This window comes from Gigantopelta aegis, chromosome 12, assembly GCF_016097555.1.
Source record: "Gigantopelta aegis isolate Gae_Host chromosome 12, Gae_host_genome, whole genome shotgun sequence".
NCBI lineage: Eukaryota > Metazoa > Mollusca > Gastropoda > Neomphalida > Peltospiridae > Gigantopelta > Gigantopelta aegis.
Genome location: NC_054710.1, coordinates 48,219,438 through 48,246,937, shown reverse-complemented (window position 1 = coordinate 48,246,937; position 27,500 = coordinate 48,219,438). Strand labels below are relative to the sequence as shown.

Below are 27,500 nucleotides of genomic sequence, written 5' to 3'. Positions count from 1 at the left end.
AAGTTTTCCAACTCGACGGTTGTGTTGTAATTTCCCCAACTCCCAACTTACGATTAACAGCTAACTAGAATCGAGTTGTGACGGCGCTCAGACTAGCAACTGGACAATCGTAGACGTCGTGACAGCACAAAGTTGGCCAACTGTGCCATGGCAGTTGGTAGTCTGACACTAGCATTAAACAACAATATGGTCATGATTGGGTTAATTTTACTTCAGGAATAGATATGAGTGGTAACTTTGTAAACGTTACGTAACTTCTTAACAAACAGCCTCTTCTCCCCCACCAACCCCCACCCCCGCCAAAGCCATTAATATAACAACAGTTTCAATTTTAACTTTAGGAATATTATGTTGAGGTTTCGTTAAACAAACATGACTTACCGTTATATTTCAGATTTAAATCCATTTGACAAACGTTCGAAAACCGTTGTAGGTCTTAACATGGCGCAACCACTTCTACCTGTAGGTAAGTTTATCATTTCAGAAGCAGTATTTCATTTTTTTAAACTTAAATTATTTTATGGTACATCTATTTATTTTTATTTATTTTTTATCTCTTTATGTATTCATTCATTCCTTCATTCATTCATTCATTCATTCATTCATTCCTTTATTTATTTATTTATTTATTTATTCATTCATTCATTCATTTAAAGATGTTGCATCGAGATTGCATAATGTCCCTGGGCCCCTTTTAAATCCGCCCCTGTATTATGAAATTTAAATCAAATTACGATTAAAACTAATTTAACAAACCGGAAGGTAATTGTTGAGGTCTTGTTAGTATAATGTAGTTGCCTCCCTTCGCCTATAAATGGAGACTACTACACGAGTGTCTATTAGATACTATTTATCTTACATCGAGTTGTTTTAACACTTATCTAACGAGCGAAAGCCAGCTGGATACGTTTTTAACCAACGAGTTGTAAGATAAATGTAGTACAATACAACAACATTTTAATGTAGCATTCTATTTCTTACATGTCCTCAAAATCCAGGTTTCAAACAGACTAATCAGTTCAAGGTTAACTTATATGTCACAGGTAAATAGAGAATACTACATTCGTGTCCGTTACATATCATTTATCTTACGGGCTGTTTAAACACGTATACAAAGACTGATCGCTCGTTGGATACGTTTTTAAACAACGAGTTGTAAGATAAATTGGAATATTTTATTTCTTACATATCTTCAGAAAACAGTTTTAAAATACATTTAAACGCCTCTTCCAACTTAAACCTGTGTTTAGCGGTTATAGTTAATTTGTGCGTCACAGACAAGTCAATTTCAGGTTAATTTGTACGTCACAGTTTAAAATTTGTTTTGTTTAACGACACCACTAGAGCACATTGACTATTAATCATCGGCTATTGGATTTCTAACATTTGGCAATTTTTACAGATACATGTAGTCTTAGAGAGGAAACCCGCTACATTTGTTTTTCCATTAGTAGCAAGTGATCTTTTATATGCATCATCCCACAAGACAGGATAGCACACGCCACAGCATTTGATATACCAGTCGTGGTGCACTGGCTAGAGCGAGAATGTACGTCACAAAGTGATCGATTCGACCGTACTTTTTTTCCGTTGGATGGTACGTCATTGGTCATCACCTAGGAGCAGCCAATTGCATGTCTTTAAATTGTTATCACACGTATATGTGTTATCAAAAGTAACGAATGATCTTCTCACCAACAGGTGTATAAGAAATCTATTTCGATCATGTGTTGTTTGTCTTGTTCATTGGATGGTATGTCATTTGTGACCTGGTCATCACCTAATAGCAGCATGTTTTTAAATTGTTATCACACATATTCGTGTTATTAGCATGTGATATGATGATTAACGAATGATGTTCTCATCATCGGGTGTGTTAGAATTTGGTTTCTTACCCACCCGTTGGTGAGATAATCATTCGTTATTTTTATTTATTTATTTTTATAACAGGTATGTCCTAAAACAACTCGTTGTAAGATAAATGGTATTTAACGGCCACTGATATAGTGTAGTACATTTATTGAAGAATAGTCCGACAATAATATATTGAAGAATCGTCCGACAATAATATAAAACAACTCGTTGTAAGATAAATGGTATTTAACGGCCACTGATATAGTGTAGTACATTTATTGAAGAATCGTCCGACAATAATATAAAACAACTCGTTGTAAGATAAATGGTATTTATCGGCCACTGATATAGTGTAGTACATTTATTGAAGAATCGTCCGACAATAATATAAAACAACTCCTTGTAAGATAAATGGTATTTATCGGCCACTGATATAGTGTAGTACATTTATTGAAGAATCGTCCGACAATAATATAAAACAACTCGTTGTAAGATAAATGGTATTTAACGGCCACTGATATATAGTGTAGTACATTTATTAAAGAATCGTCCGACAATAATATAAAACAAATCGTTGTAAGATAAATGGTATTTAACGGCCACTGATATATAGTGTAGTACATTTATTAAAGAATCGTCCGACAATAATATAAAACAAATCGTTGTAAGATAAATGGTATTTAACGGCCACTGATATATAGTGTAGTACATTTATTAAAGAATCGTCCGACAATAATATAAAACAACTCGTTGTAAGATAAATGGTATTTAACGGCCACTGATATATAGTGTAGTACATTTATTAAAGAATCGTCCGACAATAATATAAAACAACTCGTTGTAAGATAAATGGTATTTAACGGCCACTGATATATAGTGTAGTACATTTATTAAAGAATCGTCCGACAATAATATAAAACAAATCGTTGTAAGATAAATGGTATTTAACGGCCACTGATATATAGTGTAGTACATTTATTAAAGAATCGTCCGACAATAATATAAAACAACTCGTTGTAAGATAAATGGTATTTAACGGCCACTGATATATAGTGTAGTACATTTATTAAAGAATAGTCCGACAATAATATAAAACAACTCGTTGTAAGATAAATGGTATTTAACGGCCACTGATATAGTGTAGTACATTTATTGAAGAATCGTCCGACAATAATATAAAACAACTCGTTGTAAGATAAATGGTATTTAACGGCCACTGATATATAGTGTAGTACATTTATTAAAGAATCGTCCGACAATAATATAAAACAACTCGTTGTAAGATAAATGGTATTTAACGGCCACTGATATATAGTGTAGTACATTTATTAAAGAATCGTCCGACAATAATATAAAACAACTCGTTGTAAGATAAATGGTATTTAACGGCCACTGATATATAGTGTAGTACATTTATTAAAGAATCGTCCGACAATAATATAAAACAAATCGTTGTAAGATAAATGGTATTTAACGGCCACTGATATATAGTGTAGTACATTTATTAAAGAATCGTCCGACAATAATATAAAACAACTCGTTGTAAGATAAATGGTATTTAACGGCCACTGATATATAGTGTAGTACATTTATTAAAGAATCGTCCGACAATAATATAAAACAACTCGTTGTAAGATAAATGGTATTTAACGGCCACTGATATATAGTGTAGTACATTTATTAAAGAATAGTCCGACAATAATATAAAACAACTCGTTGTAAGATAAATGGTATTTAACGGCCACTGATATAGTGTAGTACATTTATTGAAGAATCGTCCGACAATAATATAAAACAACTCGTTGTAAGATAAATGGTATTTAACGGCCACTGTTATAGTGTAGTACATTTATTGAAGAATCGTCCGACAATAATATAAAACAACTCGTTGTAAGATAAATGGTATTTAACGGCCACTGATATATAGTGTAGTACATTTATTAAAGAATAGTCCGACAATAATATAAAACAACTCGTTGTAAGATAAATGGTATTTAACGGCCACTGATATATAGTGTAGTACATTTATTAAAGAATAGTCCGACAATAATATAAAACAACTCGTTGTAAGATAAATGGTATTTAACGGCCACTGATATATAGTGTAGTACATTTATTAAAGAATCGTCCGACAATAATATAAAACAACTCGTTGTAAGATAAATGGTATTTAACGGCCACTGATATATAGTGTAGTACATTTATTAAAGAATCGTCCGACAATAATATAAAACAACTCGTTGTAAGATAAATGGTATTTAACGGCCACTGATATATAGTGTAGTACATTTATTAAAGAATCGTCCGACAATAATATAAAACAACTCGTTGTAAGATAAATGGTATTTAACGGCCACTGATATATAGTGTAGTACATTTATTAAAGAATCGTCCGACAATAATATAAAACAACTCGTTGTAAGATAAATGGTATTTAACGGCCACTGATATATAGTGTAGTACATTTATTAAAGAATAGTCCGACAATAATATAAAACAACTCGTTGTAAGATAAATGGTATTTAACGGCCACTGATATAGTGTAGTACATTTATTGAAGAATCGTCCGACAATAATATAAAACAACTCGTTGTAAGATAAATGGTATTTAACGGCCACTGTTATAGTGTAGTACATTTATTGAAGAATCGTCCGACAATAATATAAAACAACTCGTTGTAAGATAAATGGTATTTAACGGCCACTGATATATAGTGTAGTACATTTATTAAAGAATCGTCCGACAATAATATAAAACAAATCGTTGTAAGATAAATGGTATTTAACGGCCACTGATATATAGTGTAGTACATTTATTAAAGAATCGTCCGACAATAATATAAAACAACTCGTTGTAAGATAAATGGTATTTAACGGCCACTGATATATAGTGTAGTACATTTATTAAAGAATCGTCCGACAATAATATAAAACAACTCGTTGTAAGATAAATGGTATTTAACGGCCACTGATATATAGTGTAGTACATTTATTAAAGAATCGTCCGACAATAATATAAAACAACTCGTTGTAAGATAAATGGTATTTAACGGCCACTGATATATAGTGTAGTACATTTATTAAAGAATCGTCCGACAATAATATAAAACAACTCGTTGTAAGATAAATGGTATTTAACGGCCACTGATATATAGTGTAGTACATTTATTAAAGAATCGTCCGACAATAATATAAAACAACTCGTTGTAAGATAAATGGTATTTAACGGCCACTGATATATAGTGTAGTACATTTATTAAAGAATAGTCCGACAATAATATAAAACAACTCGTTGTAAGATAAATGGTATTTAACGGCCACTGATATATAGTGTAGTACATTTATTAAAGAATAGTCCGACAATAATATAAAACAACTCGTTGTAAGATAAATGGTATTTAACGGCCACTGATATAGTGTAGTACATTTATTGAAGAATCGTCCGACAATAATATAAAACAACTCGTTGTAAGATAAATGGTATTTAACGGCCACTGTTATAGTGTAGTACATTTATTGAAGAATCGTCCGACAATAATATAAAACAACTCGTTGTAAGATAAATGGTATTTAACGGCCACTGATATATAGTGTAGTACATTTATTAAAGAATAGTCCGACAATAATATAAAACAACTCGTTGTAAGATAAATGGTATTTAACGGCCACTGATATATAGTGTAGTACATTTATTAAAGAATAGTCCGACAATAATATAAAACAACTCGTTGTAAGATAAATGGTATTTAACGGCCACTGATATAGTGTAGTACATTTATTAAAGAATAGTCCGACAATAATATAAAACAACTCGTTGTAAGATAAATGGTATTTATCGGCCACTGATATAGTGTAGTACATTTATTAAAGAATAGTCTGACAATAATATAAAAAGGAAATATATTCTGTCAAAAAAGAAACGCATAGGCGAAATCTTCATGCAATTATCTCTTTAATACAAAGTGGAATAATTTCGTTATTTATGATCGTATCAAAGTCAAATTTGACATGAGTATGTGACAATGTTCTTGCTATGGACTGACGGCAGTGGAGGCGTTTTCGTCACCAAACAGCGTCGCACGGGGGCGCTGAAATCAGTACCTTGTGTGGCCACCAGCAGCAGCAATTACTGCGTGACATCTCTTTGGCATAGACTGAATGAGTCTCTGAATCCGGGCAAGTGGAATCCTAGTCCTTTCTTACTGCAGTGCATGTGGCAGTTGCGGAAGCGTCTGAGGCTTCGGGTCACGCTGGCGTATACGTCTGTCCAGTTCGTCCCATTGATGTTCATTGGGGTTGAGATTTAGCGATCGTGATGGCCATGGCAGCACATTAATGTTCTCATTCTGTAGGAAATCCATTGTTACACGTGCCGTATGCGGCCTGGCATATTGTCCTGTTAAAAGAGTTCTCTCTGTCGATCCAAAATGGGAAGCATGTGACGGCGAAGAATTTCATCCCTGTAGCGTACAGCTATCAGGTTGCCTTGTACGAACACAATTTTACTTCTGCCGGTGTATGAGATGGCTCCCCACATCATGACACTCCCTCCACCGAATCTGTCAACTTGGGCGATGCAGTTGTTGGCAAAATGTTCATTGCGGCGTCTGTAAACACGTTGTCGTCCATCACGACGTCAAAATGTCGATGTTGACGTCGCAGGACGGACCCAACATACGGTCTCCTAGCCCGTAAACCAGCTTCTCAAAGTCGGTTCCGACTGGTTTGTGCAGATGCCCTTCTCAAACTAGGTATGCGTCCAGCAGTGTTCGTTGCTGTAGCAGTTCAGTGACGCAAGTGCAGAGCCCGGATGTAGCTATCTTGTGCTGCAGTTGTTATGCGAGGTTTTCCACTTCTGGGCCGGTCTTCAGCTGATTGAAACTGCTGGTACCTGTCCCAGAGACGTGAAATGATGCTCTGATGGACGTTCATGTGGCGTGCGACTGCTGACTGCGATTCATCTAACTGGAGGCGCCCTATTGCAATGTTTGATTCGGCAGGCTTAGTCTTGGCATCTTGTAACTCGTCTACGTCGAAATGGAAATGACGCATCATTGCGAGCATTGCCGCTTTAAATACCCATCACTACCCCAATCTTTTTCCCGAGTTTTACGTGCATTAACCAAAATCTGACCATTTCACGCCGATTTCCTGCAATTGTTGCACAACGTGTCACAACGTGCGTTAAATTTGATTTAGGGTGCATTTGGGCATGCAGCAGCATTGTACCAAAAAAAATTATTTTGTAAAATCAAACACTTTTCTTCTTTCCCTATCACCTATGCGTTTCTTTTTCTTTTTTGACAGAGTATATATGTACGTGTGTGTGTATGTGTGTATCACCCCCCCCCCCCCCCACACACACACACACACACACACACACCCCATCCAGACTACGCCTATGCACTTGATTAATTTATTCACTGTAAATTTAGTTTTGAATGTTTAATTACATTGTCACTTCGCTTGTGTTCCGTCCCGTCCCGGTCGGATATGCTAGACTTTACACGTCCTCGAAAGTCACGTGAAGCTCGTCACCACTCCACCCCAAGTTAGTTCACTCTAACCGTCACGTGACCAGCATGACTGCGGTCAGGGACTTAGGGAGCATGTATTGCTTTAGCAGTACTCTCAGAATGCTTGTTTTATTTTGTTTCTCAATGTTGTTAACAAATACTTGATGTAAATAACAAAGAAATTTCTGTAATAAAAAATAAAATATTGTGAATGTCTATTTAATTTAAAAAAGAAAAAAAACCGACATTGTTCTAATAAATAATGGTTTGTAATGCAACTCCAGACCACCGCCACCGCCCTGCCCCCCCCCCCCCCCCCCCCCCCCCCCCCCTGGATATTTCGTAATTGTTCAGATTGGAGGACACACTTATTTTTGTGTGGGCACCCACACTGTCTGTGAGTCGTGTTACGGGGCGAAATGTAAATATAAAACATGGTCCGCGGGGAGCATGATCCCCAAACGTTTTCCTGCTACTGAGCTCAGAAAGCTGGACATGATCCCCAAACGTTTCCCTGCTACTGAGCTCAGAAGGCTGGACATGATCCCCAAACGTTTCCCTAGTACTGAGCTCAGAAAGCTGGACATGATCCCCAAACGTTTCCCAGCTAATGAGCTCAGAAGGCTGGACATGATCTCCAAACGTTTCCCTGCTACTGAGCTCAGAAAGCTGGACATGAACCTCAGACGTTTCCCTGCTACTGAGCTCAGAAAGCTGGACATGATCCCCAAACGTTTCCCTGCTACTGAGCTCAGAAGGCTGGACATGATCTCCAAACGTTTCCCTGCTACTGAGCTCAGAAGGCTGGACATAATCCCCAAACGTGTCCCTGTTACTGAGCTCAGAAAGCTGGACATGAACCTCAAACGTGTCCCTACTACTGAGCTCAGAAAGCTGGACATGAACCTCAAACGTTTCCCTGCTACTGAGCTCAGAAAGCTGGACATGAACCTCAAACGTTTCCCTGCTACTGAGCTCAGAAAGCTTGACATGAACCTTAAACGTTTCCCTGCTACTGAGCTCAGAAAGCTGGACATGGTCCCCAAACGTTTCCCTGCTACTGAGCTCAGAAAGCTGGACATGGTCCCCAAACGTTCCCCTGCTACTGAGCTCAGAAAGCTGGACATGATCACCAAACGTTTCCCTGCTACTGAGCTCAGAAGGCTGGACATGGTCCCCAAACGTTTCCCTGCTACTGAGCTCAGAAAGCTGGACAGGATCCCCAAACGTTTCCCTGTTACTGAGATCAGAAGGCTGGACATGATCCCCAAACGTTTCCCTGTTACTGAGCTCAGAAGGCTGGACATGGTCCCCAAACGTTTCCCTGCTACTGAGCTCAGAAGGCTGGACATGAACCTCAAACGTTTCCCTGCTACTGATCTCAGAAGGCTGGACATGATCTCCAAACGTTTCCCTGCTACTGAGCTCAGAAAGCTGGACATGATCCCCAAACGTCTCCCTGCTACTGAGCTCAGAAGGCTGGACATGATCTCCAAACGTTTCCCTGCTACTGAGCTCAGAAGGCTGGACATGATCTCCAAACGTTTCCCTGCTACTGAGATCAGAAGGCTGGACATGATCTCCAAACGTTTCCCTGCTACTGAGATCAGAAGGCTAGACATGAACCCCAAACGTTTCCCTGCTACTGAGCTCAGAAGGCTGGACATGATCTCCAAACGTTTCCCTGCTACTGAGCTCAGAAGGCTGGACATGATCCCCAAACGTTTCCCTGCTACTGAGATCAGAATGCTAGACATGAACCCCAAACGTTTCCCTGCTACTGAGCTCAGAAGGCTGGACATGAACCTCAAACGTTTCCCTACTACTGAGCTCAGAAGGCTGGACATGATCTCCAAACGTTTCCCTGCTACTGAGCTCAGAAGGCTGGACATGATCTCCAAACGTTTCCCTGCTACTGAGCTCAGAAGGCTGGACATGATCCCCAAACGTTTCCCTGTTACTGAGCTCAGAAGGCTGGACATGATCCCCAAACGTTTCCCTGCTACTGAGATCAGAATGCTAGACATGAACCCCAAACGTTTCCCTGCTACTGAGCTCAGAAGGCTGGACATGAACCTCAAACGTTTCCCTACTACTGAGCTCAGAAGGCTGGACATGATCTCCAAACGTTTCCCTGCTACTGAGCTCAGAAGGCTGGACATGAACCCCAAACGTTTCCCTGCTACTGAGCTCAGAAAGCTGGACATGATCCTCAAACGTTTCCCTGTTACTGAGTTCAGAAGGCTGGACATGAACCTCAAACGTTTCCCTGTTATTGAGCTCAGAAAGCTGGACATGAACCTCAAACGTTTCCCTGTTACTGAGCTCAGAAAGCTGGACATGAACCTCAAACGTTTCCCTGTTACTGAGCTCAGAAGGCTGGTCATGATCTCCAAACGTTTCCCTGCTACTGAGCTCAGAAAGCTGGACATGAACCTCAAACGTTTCCCTGCTACTGAGCTCAGAAAGCTGGACATGATCCTCAAACGTTTCCCTGCTACTGAACTCAGAAAGCTGGACATGAACCCTAAACGTTTCCCTGCTACTGAGCTGAGAAGGCTGGATATGGTCCCCAAACGTTTCCCTGCTACTGAGATCAGAAGGCTAGACATGATTTCCAAACCTTTCCCTGCTACTGAGCTCAGAAGGCTGGACATGATCTCCAAACGTTTCCCTGCTACTGAGCTCAGAAAGCTGGACATGAACCTCAAACGTTTCCCTACTCCTGAGATCAGAAAGCTGGACATGATCCCCAAACGTTTCCCTGCTACTGAGCTCAGAAAGCTGGACATGATCCCCAAACGTTTCCCTGCTACTGAGCTCAGAAGGCTGGACATGATCTCGAAACGTTTCCCTGCTACTGAGCTCAGAAAGGTGGACATGATCCCCAAACGTTTCCCTGCTACTGAGCTCAGAAAGCTGGACATGCCGTATTTGATTATCTAAAATTCAACATTTTCTAAAATTCAACATTTTCTGTGGGCGGGATGTAGCCCAATGGCAAAGCGCTCGGCTGATGGGCGGTCAATCTAGGATCGATCCCCGTCGGTGGGCTCATGGGCTATTTCTCGTTCCAGCCATTGCATCACGAGTTGTATATCAAAGGCCGTGGTATGTGTTATCCTGTCTGTGGGATGGTGCATATAAAAGATCCCTTGCCACTAATTGAAAAGAGTAGCCCTTGAAGTGGCGACAGCAGGTTTCCTCTCTCGATATCTGTGTGGTCCTTAATCATATACCGGTCTCGGTGGCGTCGTGGTTAGGCCATCGGTCTACAGGCTGGTAGGTACTGCGTCTGGATCCCAGTCGAGGCATGGGATTTTTAATCCAGATTCCGACTCCAAACCCTGAGTAAGTTCCCCGCAAGGCTCAATGGGTAGGTGTAAACCACTTGCACCGACCAGTGATCAACAAAGGCCATGGTTTGTGCTATCCTGCCTGTGGGAAGCGCAAATAAAATATCCCTTGTTGCCTGTCGTAAAAGAGTAGCCTATGTGGCGACAGCGAGTTTCCTCTAAAAAACAGTGTCAGAATGACCATATATTTGACGTCCAATAGCCGATGATAAGATAAAAAAACAAATCAATGTGCTCTAGTGGAGTCGTTAAATAAAACAAACTTTACTTTCCTTAACCATATGTCCGACCCCATATAATCGTGAATAAAATGTGTTGAGTGCGTCGTTAATTAAAACATTTCCTTCCTTCAACGTTTTCTTGTGGGAACATAAATGACAGATTCGAGCGCTTCGGCCACTCGAATTTTTATCTGGTCGTACGCTCTAACAGTTCAAATATACTCCGTGAGCCGTGTAACAGTTTGAAAGGAAACAAACGAGGTGTGCCCTGTAACAGATGGTGTGCCCTGTATAAGATGGTGAGGAAACTAAAGAGGTGTGTCCTGTAACAGATGGTGAGGAAACAAAAGAGGTGTGCCCTGTAACAGATGGTGAGGAAACCAAAGAGGTGTGCCCTGTAGCAGATGGTGAGGAAACTAAAGAGGTGTGCCCTGTAATAGATGGTGAGAAAACAAAAGAGATGTGCCCTGTAACAGATGGTGAGGAAACTAAAGAGGTGTGCCCTGTAACAGATGGTCTGCACACAAAAGAGATGTGCCCTGTAAAAGATGGCGAGGAAACTAAAGGATGTGCCCTGTAACAGATGGTGAGGAAACAAAAGAGATGTGCCCTGTAACAGATGGTGAGGAAACTAAAGAGGTGTGCCCTGTAACAGATGGTGAGGAAACTAAAGAGGTGTGCCCTGTAAAAGATGGTGTGCACACAAAAGAGATGTGCCCTGTAAAAGATGGCGAGTAAAACTAAAGGATGTGCCCTGTAACAGATGGCGAGGAAACTAAAAAGATGTGCCCCGTAACAGATTGTGAGGAAACTAAAGAGGTGTGCCCTGTAACAGATGGTGTGCACACAAAAGATATGTGCCCTGTAAAAGATGGCGAGGAAACTAAAGAGGTGTGCCCTGTAACAGATGGTGAGGAAACTAAAGAGATGTGCCCTGTAGCAGATGGTGAGGAAACTAAAGAGGTGTGCCCTGTAACAGATGGTGAGGAAACTAAAGAGATGTGCCCTGTAACAGATGGTGAGGAAACTAAAGAGATGTGCCCTGTAACAGATGGCGAGGAAACAAAAGAGATGTGCCCTGTAACAGATGGTGAGGAAACAAAAGAGATGTGCCCTGTAACAGATGGTGAGGAAACTAAAGAGGTGTGTCCTGTAATAGATGGTGTGGAAACAAAAGAGGTGTGTCCTGTAACAGATGGTGAGGAAACTAAAGAGATGTGCCCTGTAACAGATGGCGAGAAAACAAAAGAGATGTGCCCTGTAACAGATTGTGAGGAAACTAAAGAGGTGTGCCCTGTAACAGATGGTGAGGAAACTAAAGAGATGTGCCCTGTAACAGATTGTGAGGAAACTAAAGAGGTGTGCCCTGTAACAGATGGCGAGAAAACAAAAGAGATGTGCCCTGTAACAGAGTGTGAGGAAACTAAAGAGATGTGCCCTGTAGCAGATGGTGAGGAAACTAAAGAGGTGTGCCCTGTACAAGATAGTGAGGAAACTAAAGAGGTGTGCCCTGTAACAGATGGTGAGGAAACAAACGAGGTGTGCCCTGTAACAGATGGTGAGGAAACGAAAGAGGTGTGCCCTGTAACAGATGGTGAGGAAACTAAAGAGATGTGTCCTGTAACAGATGGTGAGGAAACGAAAGAGGTGTGCCCTGTAACAGATGGTGAGGAAACAAAAGAGATGTGCCCTGTAACAGATGGTGAGGAAACAAAAGAGGTGTGCCCTGTAACAGATGGTGAGGAAACAAACGAGGTGTGCCCTGTAACAGATGGTGAGGAAACAAAAGAGGTGTGCCCTGTAACAGATGGTGAGGAAACAAAAGAGGTGTGCCCTGTAACAGATGGTGAGGAAACTAAAGAGGTGTGCCCTGTAACAGATGGTGAGGAAACTAAAGAGATGTGCCCTGTAACAGATGGCGTGCACACACAAAAGAGATGTGCCCTGTAACAGATGGCGAGAAAACTAGAGGTGTGATCCCATGGCTACGCCAGTGCAAGTTTTTTTTTAATTGTTTTTTTTTTTTGGGGGGGGGGGGGGGATTTTTTTCTTTTTCTTGCTGTTATGAGGTTGTTCGGTGTTATTGTTCGTTTATTGTGTTGTCTCTTGTTTTTTTTCTTTTTTCAGTTAATCGTAACCGCCCTGTACAGATGCAACATCACCCGCAAATGCAACTACAGCAGCAACCACCACAGGCGCAACCCATACATGAAGGTCAAGGTCAACGTCAGGCAGAACGGCATCAAAGACGAACAGCGCCATGCCCACCTAAAGAAGGCTATGCTTGGGAAAACACGAACGGAAATGATGACGTTATGCTGGCTTAGCTTTACGTCAGACCTCCTGGACTTCTTAGAAAAGATTCATGTGTTTCGATGGACCAAATACATTACGTGACAAATAGGCTTACCTAATTTCAAAACTTATTATGTAGAGTAGTCAACTAACTGGATGTATCGTAATAAAATGCTAAAACATTAAATGATCCTTAGTTAAGTTTGTGAAAAGCAATGTCAGTGTTTAAAACTGGGATGGGAAGAGTTTCCACTTCATCCATCCTAAGTTCAAATTTATGTTAACCAACAATGTTTGTTTGATGTTTTGTTTGTTTGTAGCTTTGTTTGTTACATTGTAGTTGTTTGTTTTGGGGATTTTGTTTTGTTGTTGTTTTGTTGTTGTTGCTGTTGTTGTTCGGGGTTTTTTGTTATTTGTGTTGTTGTTGTTGTTGTTGATGTGGCAGTTTTATCTAAATAAACTCTTCTGTATATATGCCCACTGGGTTATTTCTCGTTCCTGCCAGTACACCATGACTGGCATATCAAAGGCCGTGGTATGTACTGTCCTGTCTGGGGGAAAGTACATATAATAGATACCTTGTTGCTAATGAAAAATGTAGCGGGTTTCCTCTGAAGACTACGAATCAAATTATCAAATGTTTGACATCCAATAGCCGATGATTAATAAAACAATGTGCTCTAGTGGTGTCGTTAAATAAAAAACTTTAACGTATAGTACTGTAAAACGGGCAGACCAAGATAAAATGGCACTTGTCTTCTACAATATTCATATTACACAGACATCAGATTCTATGATTTCTGTCTATTTATGTCCATATGTTCTATAGCCTGCCATATCAAAACACCAAATCACGACTCTGTAAGAGTTATGTACCATACAACAAGAAAAAGAGAGAGAGAGAGAAAAAACAACAACTTCAATTAGCACTTCGATCCCCATTCAATCATCACCCCTTATCTCCTCACGTCAGACCGTCCATTCCGTTACCCTGGCGCAATCGATTAACAGCTGCAGGGGGGGTGTCAGCATCACTGTAAATGGCAGACGGTTCCATCTCCAGACAACCTTTCCGATCGATGCTTACAACGCGACCTACTTTTCGCCCGATATCTGCCACAACAGTATCTGATGAGGGTGGATCAGACGTCACTTTCCAATGCTGACTCTAGGGTGCGCGTGACTCCCGAATGCTGACCGGATGGAGCTGCTGCTATCGGTGCACGTGCTGGTGCTCGTCATCCTGTCGTCTGCTTGGGGGAAGGAAGAAGGTAAGGGAGACTAACGTTTTCTCGTTTTTGTTTTCGCGCTTATTCTGGCCGATCGCGCAACCCACTTGTTCATTGCCATGTAAACAGATCGATTGGTTTGCAGTCATGATGGCGCGCGTGTCATGGTCCTACTATTCCCAACCTTAGAGAGTGACAAACGGATTAGAATCTCGCATCACAGTCAGCTATCTGTCTTCGAATACACTTTACAAAGCAGTGGTATGTGTTACCCCGTGCATGGGGAAATGCACACGTGTAAAAGGTTCTTTGCTGCCAAGGGGAAAAGGAAGTAGAGATTTCATGGCATCGTGTTTCTTTTCTCACTCTCACTTTTCTCACTCTCTAAACCAAGTGTCGCAATTACCATATGTTAGTCGACTAATAACCTTAGTCTAAAGGTGCTATATAGGGAATACTACATGAGTTATCTTATAACGTGTTGTTTTAAAGGTGCTATATAGGGAATACTACACGAGTTATCTTATAACATGTTGTTTTAAAGGTGCTATATAGGGAATACTACACGAGTTATCTTATAACGTGTTGTTTTAAAGGTGCTATATAGGGAATACTACACGAGTTATATTATAACGTGCTGTTTTAAAGGTGCTATATAGGGAATACTACACGAGTTATCTTATAACGTGTTGTTTTAAAGGTGTGTTGTTTTAAAGGTGCTATATAGGGAATACTACGTGAGTTATCTTATAACGTGTTGTTTTAAAGGTGCTATATAGGGAATACTACATGAGTTATCTTATAACGTGTTGTTTTAAAGGTGTGTTGTTTTAAATGTGTTGTTTTAAAGGTGCTATATAGGGAATACTACATGAGTTATCTTATAACGTGTTGTTTTAAAGGTGCTATATAGGGAATACTACATGAGTTATCTTATAACGTGTTGTTTTAAAAGTGCTATATACGGAATACTACATGAGATATTTTATAACGTGTTGTTTTAAAGGTGCTATATAGGGAATACTACATGAGTTATCTTATAACGTGTTGGTTTAAAGGTGCTATATAGGGAATACTACATGAGTTATCTTATAACGTGTTGTTCTAAAGGTGCTATATAGGGAATACTACATGAGTTATCTTATAACGTGTTGTTCTATAGGGAATACTACATGAGTTATCTTATAACGTGTTGTTTTAAAGGTGTTATATAGGGAATACTACATGAGTTATCTTATAACGTGTTGTTTTAAAGGTGCTATATAGGGAATACTACATGAGTTATCTTATAACGTGTTGTTTTAAAAGTGCTATATACGGAATACTACATGAGATATTTTATAACGTGTTGTTTTAAAGGTGCTATATAGGGAATACTACATGAGTTATCTTATAGCGTGTTGGTTTAAAGGTGCTATATAGGGAATACTACATGAGTTATCTTATAACGTGTTGTTCTAAAGGTGCTATATAGGGAATACTACATGAGTTATCTTATAACGTGTTGTTCTAAAGGTGCTATATAGGGAATACTACATGAGTTATCTTATAACGTGTTGTTTTAAAAGTGCTATATACGGAATACTACATGAGATATTTTATAACGTGTTGTTTTAAAGGTGCTATATAGGGAATACTACATGAGTTATCTTATAACGTGTTGGTTTAAAGGTGCTATATAGGGAATACTACATGAGTTATCTTATAACGTGTTGTTCTAAAGGTGCTATATAGGGAATACTACATGAGTTATCTTATAACGTGTTGTTCTATAGGGAATACTACATGAGTTATCTTATAACGTGTTGTTTTAAAGGTGTTATATAGGGAATACTACATGAGTTATCTTATAACGTGTTGTTTTAAAGGTGCTATATAGGGAATACTACACGAGTTATCTTATAACGTGTTGTTTTAAAGGTGCTATATAGGGAATACTACACGAGTTATCTTATAACGTGTTGTTTTAAAGGTGCTATGTAGGGAATACTACACGAGTTATATTATAACGTGCTGTTTTAAAGGTGCTATATAGGGAATACTACACGAGTTATCTTATAACGTGTTGTTTTAAAGGTGTGTTGTTTTAAAGGTGCTATATAGGGAATACTACACGAGTTATCTTATAACGTGTTGTTTTAAAGGTGTGTTGTTTTAAAGGTGCTATATGGGGAATACTACATGAGTTATCTTATAACGTGTTGTTTTAAAGGTGCTATATAGGGAATACTACATGAGTTATCTTATAACGTGTTGTTTTAAAGGTGTTATATAGGGAATACTACATGAGTTATCTTATAACGTGTTGTTTTAAAGGGTATCTAACGAGTTAAAGCAAGTTGGATATGCCTTTAAACTACGAGTTGTAAGATAAATGGTATCTAATGGACACGAATGTTGTATTCTATTTCTTACATATCGTGAAAAAAAGCTAATAAAACCTGTTTACAGCATTTGCGCTTGCAGTTTACGTACATGTATGTGTATGTGTCTTAGCGCTAAAATCGCATTATCATCTAGAAGCAGCCAAGCGTATGTCTTTAAACACGTGTGTGCTATTGGCGTGTGATATCATGAAGACGCATGATGTTCTCACCAACGAAGTGTGTAAGAAAGTCCCATTAAACAAACATGAATTTCCTTTCGTATAGACAATCTGTGATATATACGTGGTGTGGTGCGACACTTTCAGTGGAATGACAATTCGTTATTAGTTTTGTCAACTTTCAACATGGAACTGGTTAATTTCTGGTGTCGTCCTGGTGTTTGTGTTAGATCCAGCTAGGACTAGGTTTAATGACTAATATTGCTTTAAAATCATAAATCATCGGTATACTCAGCAACAAGTGAAACAACAACAACAAAACAAACTAACTTCAGCATTCAAGTCGGTAGACCTGCCGGGATTCGAACCTAGTGCCCACCCGTGTTAAACCAGTGACCCAAATGCAGTACCATCACAAAGAGTAACTAAAGTCCGCGGCTCACTAGACCATGAAAACAGTGTTATTTTTAACGGCACCACGGTGATTTAGTAATCATCGGCTATTGAATGTCAACCATTTGGTAATATTGGCATATAGTCTTAGAGAAGAAACCCGAGGTTGAGTGTTCGCTTGAGGTGCTTGCGTTGCAGGATGGAAACACTTCGGTAGATCCATTCAATTGATTGTGGTTTTTCTCGTTCCAACCAGTGCACCACAACTTGTCAAAGGCCGTGGTATGTGCTTTCCTGGCTGTGGGAATGTGCAAATAAAAGATCTTTTGCGGCATTAGTAAAATTGTAGTGGCTTTCCTCTGATGACTACGTGTCAGAATTACCAAATATTTGACATCCAACAGCCGATTATTACTTAATCAGTGTGCATTAGAGACGAAGCCCTCTATGTTTTTCCATTAGTATCAAGGGATCTTTGATATCCACCATCTCACAGATATGATAGCACATACCACGGCCTTTGATATACCAGTCGTGGTGCACTGGCTGGAACGAGAAATAGCTTAATGGGCCCACCGACGGGGATCGACTCTAAACCTAGCGCGTCTCAAGCGAGCGCTGTACCACTAGGCTAGATCCCTCCCAACGGTACAACTGAACCCCGGCCTTGCTAGACGATGAATCCAAACTCGGCGTTCTGCACATTACCCGTTCTGCACATTAAGGCAATTGACGGGCCATTCGCAAAGTAAACGCGCAATAATTCATAGAGTTAACGCCGCTTTCATCGCCAAACGCGGTGACAGTGAATACTGCCATACACTAATTACATTCAGCTGTGGACGGCTCGCTCGATCAATATCCAGATTTAATTTATTCTACGTTCAGTCGCGCACCCGCAACCCTTTCCCACTACCCCCCCCCCCCCCCCCCCCCCCCCCCCCCCCCCCTCCCCCCCCCCACCCTCACCCCCCCCCCACAAATACCCGCCTTAACAAGCACATAGTGATTACACTGTGTGCCAGCTGTGACCAACATACGCCGTTATCTTATCACATTATACATGAGATAAAAGTTAAAATGTGTCTTAATTAAGAAGGGCGGGACGTAGACCAGTGGTAAAGCGCTCACCTGATGTGCAGTCAGACTAGGATCGATCCCTGTCGGTGGCCCATTGGGTTATGTTTTGTTCCAGCCAGTGCACTACGACTGATATATAAATATCCGTGGTGTGTGCTATCCTGTCTGTGGGATGGTGTATATAATAGATCCCCTGCTACTAATTGAAACAAATTAACGGATTTCCTCTCCAAGTCCATATGTTCAAATTTCCAAATGTTTTACATCCAATAGCCGAATATTATTAAACCAATGCGCTCTATTGGCGTCGTTTTGACTTTTGTTTAACGACACCACTAGAGCACATTGATATATTAATCATCGGCTATTGGATGTCAAATATTTGATAGTACATACAGTCTCAGAGACAGGACAACATATACCATGGCATTTGATATACCATAGTTAGTTATGGAGCACTGACTGGGACAGGGGAAATTTAGTGAGATAATGGGTCAACCAAAACAGAGAGAAAGAAAGAAATGTTTTATTTAAAGACGCACTCAACACATTTTAATTACGGTTATATGGCGTCAGACATATGGCTAAGGACCACACAGATATTGAGATAGGACCGAGCGAGCGCTGTACTACTGGGCTACGTCCCGCCCCCCCCCCCCCCCAAAAAAAAAAAAAAAAGAAAAAAAAAAACCCAGAGAGAGACAGAGATAGGGGGAGACAGAGATCGACAAACATAGAGAGAAAGAAGGGGAGAGAGACAGAGAGAGACAGACAGACAGACAGACAGACAGACAAGAAGAGATATACCTGTCGTGGTGTACAGGTTGGAACGGGACAACCCCCAATCAGAGAATGGGTCCATTGAGGTGGTTCGATCCTACGACGATGCATCTTAGGAATTTAGAAAATATAAAGATCAGAATTTTCATCACCAAAATTACCATCTCTGCCTCGTCTCATAACTGCCCTGTACCTACCACACCCCAGATCATAAGCGTACGAGACGGCGGGGGTGGGGGAGCAATGTTGGAGCAAATCATCCTCAAATTCGAGCGAAAAAGATAGAGTTAGTCGTGCAAAATGAACTTGCCTGAAAAAGTTTCACCGTGTATTTTCATCATTCTACCCACAATATTAGTTGTAATCCATGTCAAAACATGTAGAGATTCGTCTGTAACCATATATAGCTGTTTGGAAATAATGTTAATATGAATAAATGTGGTTATCCAAATTCGAACATCTTCGTTTAATTCGGGCAAAAATCAGCCTGCCCACCCCCACCCCATCGGACCTCACCACCCACCCCACCCCTACAAAAATGGGAGCCCGCACGACTATGTCCCAGATACAAAACTGTAACAGAAACAAGCCTAATACGTAACCTGGTATATTTGATTTACATTACCAAAAGGGCTTCCCCAGTCTGTTCAAGTGAACATTTAAAGATAATTTGTAAATCTAACGCTGGGACGTTGATCAAGCCCACGAGTTTGGTGCAGACGAAACCCAACAAGGAAGACCCGGGGGCAAAAGGCCAGATTGTCTCCCAGATCGATACACTGGTAATCATCTTCGTCCGGTGCAGTGGACAGTCCATCGATATAAACATCCGAGACTGGTACGAGTAGTGAACTTAACAGTCACCAATCTCCCGTAGGAAGTTAACACTGTGTATATGTGTATGACAGATTTACTACACCAGTACTCCTACTACTACAGCTGCTGCTGCTGCTGTTGAACAACTACTACTGCTGCTGCTGCTGCTGCTACTACTACAACAACAACAGCAACTACTACTACTATTGCTGTCACTACTACTACTAGTACTACTGCTGCTGCTACTGCAACAACTACAACTACTGCAACAACTACAACTACTACTACTACTACTACTACTAATGCTGCTGCTGCTGCTACTGCTACAATAACAACTACAACTACTGCAACAACTACAACAACTACAACTACTACTACTACTACTACTACTACTACTAATGCTGCTGCTGCTGCTACTGCTACAATAACAACTACAACTACTGCAACAACTACAACAACTACTACTACTACTACTACTACTACTAATGCTGCTGCTGCTGCTACTGCTACAATAACAACTACAACTACTGCAACAACTACAACAACTACAACTACTACTACTACTACTACTACTACTACTACTACTAATGCTGCTGCTGCTGCTACTGCTACAATAACAACTACAACTACTGCAACAACTACAACAACTACAACTACTACTACTACTACTACTACTACTACTACTGCTGCTGCTGCTACTACAATAACAACTACAACTACTGCAACAACTACAACTACTACTACTACTACTACTACTACTACTACTACTACTAATGCTGCTGCTGCTGCTGCTACTGCTACTACTATATTGCTGTCACACTACTACAGTACTACTGCTGCTGCTACTGCAACAACTACAACTACTGCAACAACTACAACTACTACTACTACTACTACTACTACTACTACTACTAATGCTGCTGCTGCTGCTACTGCTACAATAACAACTACAACTACTGCAACAACTACAACAACTACAACTACTACTACTACTACTACTAATGCTGCTGCTGCTGCTACTGCTACAACTACTGCAACTACAACAACAACTACTACAACTACTACTACTACTACTACTACTACTACTACTAATGCTGCTGCTGCTGCTACTGCTACAATAACAACTACAACTACTGCACAACTACAACAACTACAACTACTACTACTATACTACTACTACTACTACTAATGCTGCTGCTGCTACAATAACAACTACAACTACTGCAACAACTACAACAACTACAACTACTACTACTACTACTACTACTACTACTAATGCTGCTGCTGCTGCTACTGCTACAATAACAACTACAACTACTGCAACAACTACAACTACTACTACTACTACTACTACTACTACTACTACTACTAATGCTGCTGCTGCTGCTGCTACTACTACAACAACAACAGCAACTACTACTACTATTGCTGTCACTACTACTACTAGTACTACTGCTGCTGCTACTGCAACAACTACAACTACTGCAACAACTACAACTACTACTACTACTACTACTACTACTACTACTACTAATGCTGCTGCTGCTGCTACTACTGCTACAATAACAACTACAACTACTGCAACAACTACAACAACTACAACTACTACTACTACTACTACTACTACTACTAATGCTGCTGCTGCTGCTACTGCTACAATAACAACTACAACTACTACTACTACTACTACTACTACTACTACTACTACTACTACTACTACTACTAATGCTGCTGCTGCTGCTGCTACTGCTACAATAACAACTACAACTACTGCAACAACTACAACAACTACAACTACTACTACTACTACTACTACTACTACTAATGCTGCTGCTGCTGCTACTGCTACAATAACAACTACAACTACTGCAACAACTACAACTACTACTACTACTACTACTACTACTACTACTAATGCTGCTGCTGCTGCTGCTACTGCTACAATAACAACTACAACTACTGCAACAACTACAACTACTACTACTACTACTACTACTACTACTACTACTACTACTAATGCTGCTGCTGCTGCTGCTACTGCTACAATAACAACTACAACTACTGCAACAACTACAACAACTACAACTACTACTACTACTACTACTACTACTACTACTACTACTAATGCTGCTGCTGCTGCTGCTACTGCTACAATAACAACTACTACTACTGTTAGTATTGTATATATAAGACCTACGTGACCGCAGTTGAAAATGCGCTGGAGTATAATTAAACAATTTTCATTTCATCTTATTTCCGTGATTATATTCAATTAATGTTCAAGCACGCTGTTCTGGGCACACACCTCAGCTATCGTGGCTGCCTGTCCAGGACAGTACAGTGGGTTAGCTGTTAGTTGTTAGTCGTTAGTGAGAGAGAAGAGAGTGTAGTGGTCTTGCACCTACCCATTGAGTCGTTAAAACTCGCTCTGGGTGAGAGCCGGTACTGGGATGCAAACCCTGTACCTACCAGCCTGTAGTCCGATGGCTTAACCACGACACCACCGAGGCCGGTTAATTAAACAAACATTGCTTTCACAGGCGAATCCAAAAGACGAGACCACCGGAACCCGTCTGCCATAAATATCTCAAGATCCCCCTTTTCTACCAACTTGTTTCCTTCTGATTAGGTTTTGGGTTTTTTGTGTCTGTATTTCGCAACTTCTAATATACGTTAAAGGGACACACCCTAGTTACGGCTATTTGTTAACCATTACGGCGTTGTTTTTCGCTATTAAACCCCATTTTTCACAAATAAAATTGCACTTTACTTACATTTTATTATTTAGAATACACATTTCCATTCACCTGGAGTGCTTTTTGGTAATCCTGATGTTTGTAAAACCACAAAATGCATTTTTTGCATTTTTTCACAAGACGTTCTGTCGAGAAAAAACCGTTAAGCAAGCGAGGTCCAATCTATTTTTAGAGGGGATATTTCCATTTCAATGTCACAGACGTTGGTATATCACGTGACCGTTATCATTTTGGTTGGTTTGTTTTCTCGTGCACGGTTCGCGCAATCAACATCCGATTTGTTGTTGTTCATTTTCAGTAATAATAAAGTTCAGACAAGTAAGTGTCTCAATACAAAACGTTACAAACCCTTAAAACCAATAATTTTGCTAAGCCTTACGATATCTGGAGAGGGGATACAACCAGGAAAGAACAGTTGGAACATGTCCAGGAGAGGTGAAACGAACGCACCCCAAGTCTGTGAAATTTGTCGTGACGTAGGCATTGTTGTGCTTCGAGCGACATCTACCGGTGACATCAGAATACTAACTTTCAAAATTATTTCAAGCAATTGGGACATGGGGATTCCCATGGTATTTATCGATATAAAACCTGCTTTTTCACTCCATTTGATAAAAACGTGATCTAAATGTGTTACAGGTTTGTAGATTAACCAAATTATAATTTATTTTCGCTGGATGGAACTATGGTGTGCGGCTTTAATTAAGGCATGCTCGTCATATGCCGATTTTAAAGACCGACATATCTTTCTGGTAAAGAAGTTGTTTGATCAGGGTTATAACACCCAAGGACTCCTGGAAGCCTTCAAACGTTATGGCAGACACGCTTTGTCCATTTTACAATATGACGCATTACCAATTAAAATGATGTGTGATGCAATATCCTATTTTCATTTTCTACATGCTTTTTTAATTTTTCTGGTGAAAAATCATGCACATTTCAACTATGGACGCGTGCCAATGGTGGTGCAGGATATGCTCAACTTTTCGCGAACACCTGCTATTGTCACTGTGTTTACAGTGATTCATGAGTGCATGCCATCACAGCTGTATATACCAGTATTTCATTGAGCTCTATTTTGTGTTTGGGTTTTCTGAGCTAGTCTTAAGAGTGGCAGTCCTCAACTTGATTGTGGATCATGGAAGCATTCACAACTTTGTCTAACCTCATTTCGACTCTGCCCAATGTGGAGATACGATTTTAAAATGGAATACGGTTTATTGAAGTGCCCTTTCCCGTTTGGTCCCCTCCTTATATATTTATTGGGTCCGCCCTTGCCTTTCAGGGGTGTTTTTTTCAGAACCTAATAAGCATTTTATGCAAAAAAGGAATAAAAACCTAATTGCCTTGCATGCGGCCCGTCACCTCTATTCTGAAACGACCATTGTGAAATAGCTATCAGTTCTAGTGTTACGATATCACTGTAAACCCAATATGCATTTTAATACAAAAATGGACATTAACGTTAATCGACTTGCATCCGTTTATTCTGCTCTAGTTCCATATAAGCCACGTAAGCACTTCTGCAGTAGCAATCACCCACAGACTTGATGCCACGATTGTTTTTTTGTACTTTTGTTTTTGTTACGACTGGTCGCTAGGTGGCAGGGTTGACAAACAAGAACATAATTCACACGGCAAACACAGGTACCTGGGATGTTTCTACACCAGTCCCTTTGAACATGAATAATTCATAGGGAGCAGGTTGAAGTTAAAAGCAGTTCGGTTTAATAGTGATTATGCGACACAATACAGTAGCTATCGATATTGCAGTAACACTGAACAATATCCCCGATGGTAATTCGTTAATTTAAAATGTTTTATAAAGTTCAGTGCTAGATACAGGTAATGGAACAACCATAATTCTCCTTTTTTTTAAATCTATTTTTGTTTTGTAGGTAGTGGCTGATCCACAAATGATCGCATGGGGTGATATGTTTTTATTGCCGATTCAGTGATTAATAATAATATCTCGGTATGGTGTTGACGTTTGGAGAATAAAACAAATCCACTGCCTTTACACGGGCTACTAATTTATGTAACAAATATATCAAATTCCATAGAGGTATTCGAACCACGAACTCTCGGTACGAGAGTTCATCGCTCTGCCAACTGAAATAACAGGGAAACGCTCGATAGCTACTGCCAGTTGGAGCATTTGGTACCAACACATCTACATAGATTCACACACGCACACGCACACGCACGCACACACACACACACACACACACACACACACACCAAAGTCAAGCTACGTCCCAAAGCTGTGGACTACGGGGAGTCGCGGGTTCTGATTGGATTATAATTGTATTTTTGTGTTAAGACCACAACCAGTACCTACGTCGGCTTCAAATGTAACAGATAAATGAACTTCCACTGAGGGGATTCGAACCACGGACTCTCATTACGAGAATCCAGCGCTCTACCAACTGCGCTAATTGAGGAATTTCCACTAGCTACAGTAACTGCCAACACTACTCTTTTATATATATACGTTTTACCTCAGAAAGGATCTAGTTCATAAGATAAACTTAAAGTTTGTTTTGTTTAACGACACCACTAGAGCACATTGATTTATTAATCATCGGCTATTGGATGTGAAACATTTTGTAAGTTTGACATATAGTTTTAGAGAGAAAACCCATTACATTTGTGAATTAATGATCTTTTATATGCATCATGCCACAGACATGATGGCACATACCACGGCCTTTGATATACCAGTCGTGGTACACTTTCTGGAACGAGAAACAGCCCAATGAGCCCACCGACAAATATCGATCCTAGATCGATAGATTACTATTAATATATTTTTAATTTACTAAATGTATTTTAAATTAAATGTATCCCTTCAATTAAAATCCCCTTTCTCTCCTGGACAGGAGATCTGGCGCATATCAGAACTCGTGCCCAGGATGGACGTGCCTGAACCTTCGGTGGATATGGGCACGTTAATAGTTTCCCTTACTCTTTCCTTCCGGTTGGGACGGGAAAAAAGTCAGAGAATGGATCAATGGAGAGGGTTCGATCCCTCGATCAGGGCACGTCATGCGAAATCTCTAGTCGTTTCTCTAAGTGGATCAATGGAGAGGGTTCGATCCTCGATCAGGGCACGTCATGCGAGGTCTCTGGTCGTTTCTCTAAGTGGGTCGGCCGACGTCTTTAACGACTCGGGGCCGAATTTACGAAGCCTGTTTTGGGTTTGGTTTTACTTAAAGGGACATTGCTGAGTTTGCTGCATTGTTTAAGTTGTTATCGACGATTGTAATTACATATCAAATGGGGTTTTTTCTGCATAAAATATTAGTGGCTGTATATTAAACGTGTTTCTGATAGTTCTAATATTTGTACTAGATTAAATTTCTCTTTTTTTCCCATATATGTTTTTTTTTTCGTACGTACGATATTATTTGAAAACAAAATCCAGTTTGGGCTTCTTACAAATATTAAGACGACCAGAAACACATTGAATATACAGACACTGATATTATAAACAAGAAAATATATTTAATATGTAAGTTTAATCGTAGAAATATTTTATTAGTCGGAAACATCTTATAGTGCAGCAAACTCAGGAGTGTCCTTTTAAACGCAGGTGTAGTAAATGTATGTAGTTTACGCGCGTCTAAGACGTAACGCTTTGTAACTTCGACCCATCTTTAAGAACCAGCTCGACGTCCACGGGGACTATATGTATTCGTGGAACTGTAACACTACAAGTCGCTAGTCAGTCACGTCTCACGTATACATTTCACTCGTGTAATCCCTCGACTCCTGACGTCTGCGACTACATCCGTTTCGCGCCATTGTTCTCCAACACGCGTTTTTCCCGCCAACAAATGATCCCGACCTGTGTTTAGTAGCACCGCTGTCATGGCTATTGATTTTCCGCAGAGCTATAATAAAACAATAACTAAAAAAAAGAAGAAAAACGGGCCTGTGTGTAATTGTTCAGTAGTTTGGTCTGTGAAGGAAGATCTAGATGACTACTGATGATTCTTCTTACGCCGTGTGTTGGAGGTAAGCAGCTTAGAACAATAAACTCGACTTAACGCGGTCCCAGTTCGTGATCAATCGGAAATACCGAGATATGCCGAGGAATGACGAGACCGCATTTCCGTTTACAGTAAAGAGAAACTAATATTATTCTAGAATTAAATGTATTGTTGTGAACATAAAGACTGCATTGATTTATTTGTCTGGATATGATGATAAAGGTATAATATGGCAAGGGAGCATCCGTTTTAATTAAGGCGCATGGCAACAAAGTAGGCCGTCTAGAACCATCTGGTTAGCGATTTATTCAGAAAAAGACACATAGGCCTAATAGCTAGTGTAATCCTAGCTCGAGTGACCTTTAGCCCTCCCCTTTGTTTATATGTTGTAGTGGGGAGATGACTGTGTGTAATATTTCGACAATCATCGACGACCAGCTACTGTGTCTAAAATACACATTTGTTTTCCCTAAATCTGTTGCTTTAGTTTGATTATTCTCGAGTCCAGTCATGAGGTGTCCTTTTCAGGTAGTTTCTTCATGTGCCCTCTTGCTCTTGGTCCTCTCCCTAAAATATTTCCTGGGTCGGCCCCTGAGGTTTGTTTCGCATAGGGGCGTCGGGTTTCTGCGTGTTTTAAAGGGTCAGTCCTTAGTTTGCTTCCATT

General features: G+C 40.0%; 3 protein-coding genes across 3 annotated transcripts in view; all 3 read left to right on the top strand.

Moving 5' to 3' along the window:
• The window catches only part of LOC121386720, a 21,560-nt gene extending 7,852 nt beyond the window's left edge, over positions 1–13,708 (top strand). The window contains exons 3-4 of the mRNA XM_041517714.1: positions 395–466; positions 13,075–13,708. Of these exons, the coding sequence (XP_041373648.1) occupies positions 395–466; positions 13,075–13,274 (272 nt within the window). The 3' untranslated portion in view covers positions 13,275–13,708. The remainder of the gene's footprint in view (positions 1–394; positions 467–13,074) is intronic.
• LOC121386719 (cysteine-rich, acidic integral membrane protein-like) lies at positions 11,405–12,995 on the top strand. Its single transcript, XM_041517713.1, has one exon. It carries the CDS (start codon positions 11,695–11,697, stop codon positions 12,895–12,897), a length of 1,203 nt encoding a protein of 400 aa, XP_041373647.1. The 5' UTR covers positions 11,405–11,694; the 3' UTR covers positions 12,898–12,995.
• A 559-nt stretch (positions 13,709–14,267) lies between the features above and the next one.
• Positions 14,268–27,500, top strand: part of LOC121386845 (ephrin type-B receptor 1-like) — a 28,791-nt gene continuing 15,558 nt past the window's right edge. The window contains exon 1 of the mRNA XM_041517863.1: positions 14,268–14,513. Within this exon, the coding sequence (XP_041373797.1) occupies positions 14,444–14,513 (70 nt within the window). The 5' untranslated portion in view covers positions 14,268–14,443. The remainder of the gene's footprint in view (positions 14,514–27,500) is intronic.

Bases quoted from the DNA above. Each gene is read 5' to 3' on its own strand.
- LOC121386719 (XM_041517713.1), top strand. From the start codon at position 11,695: ATGTGCCCTGTAACAGATGGCGAGGAAACTAAAAAGATGTGCCCCGTA.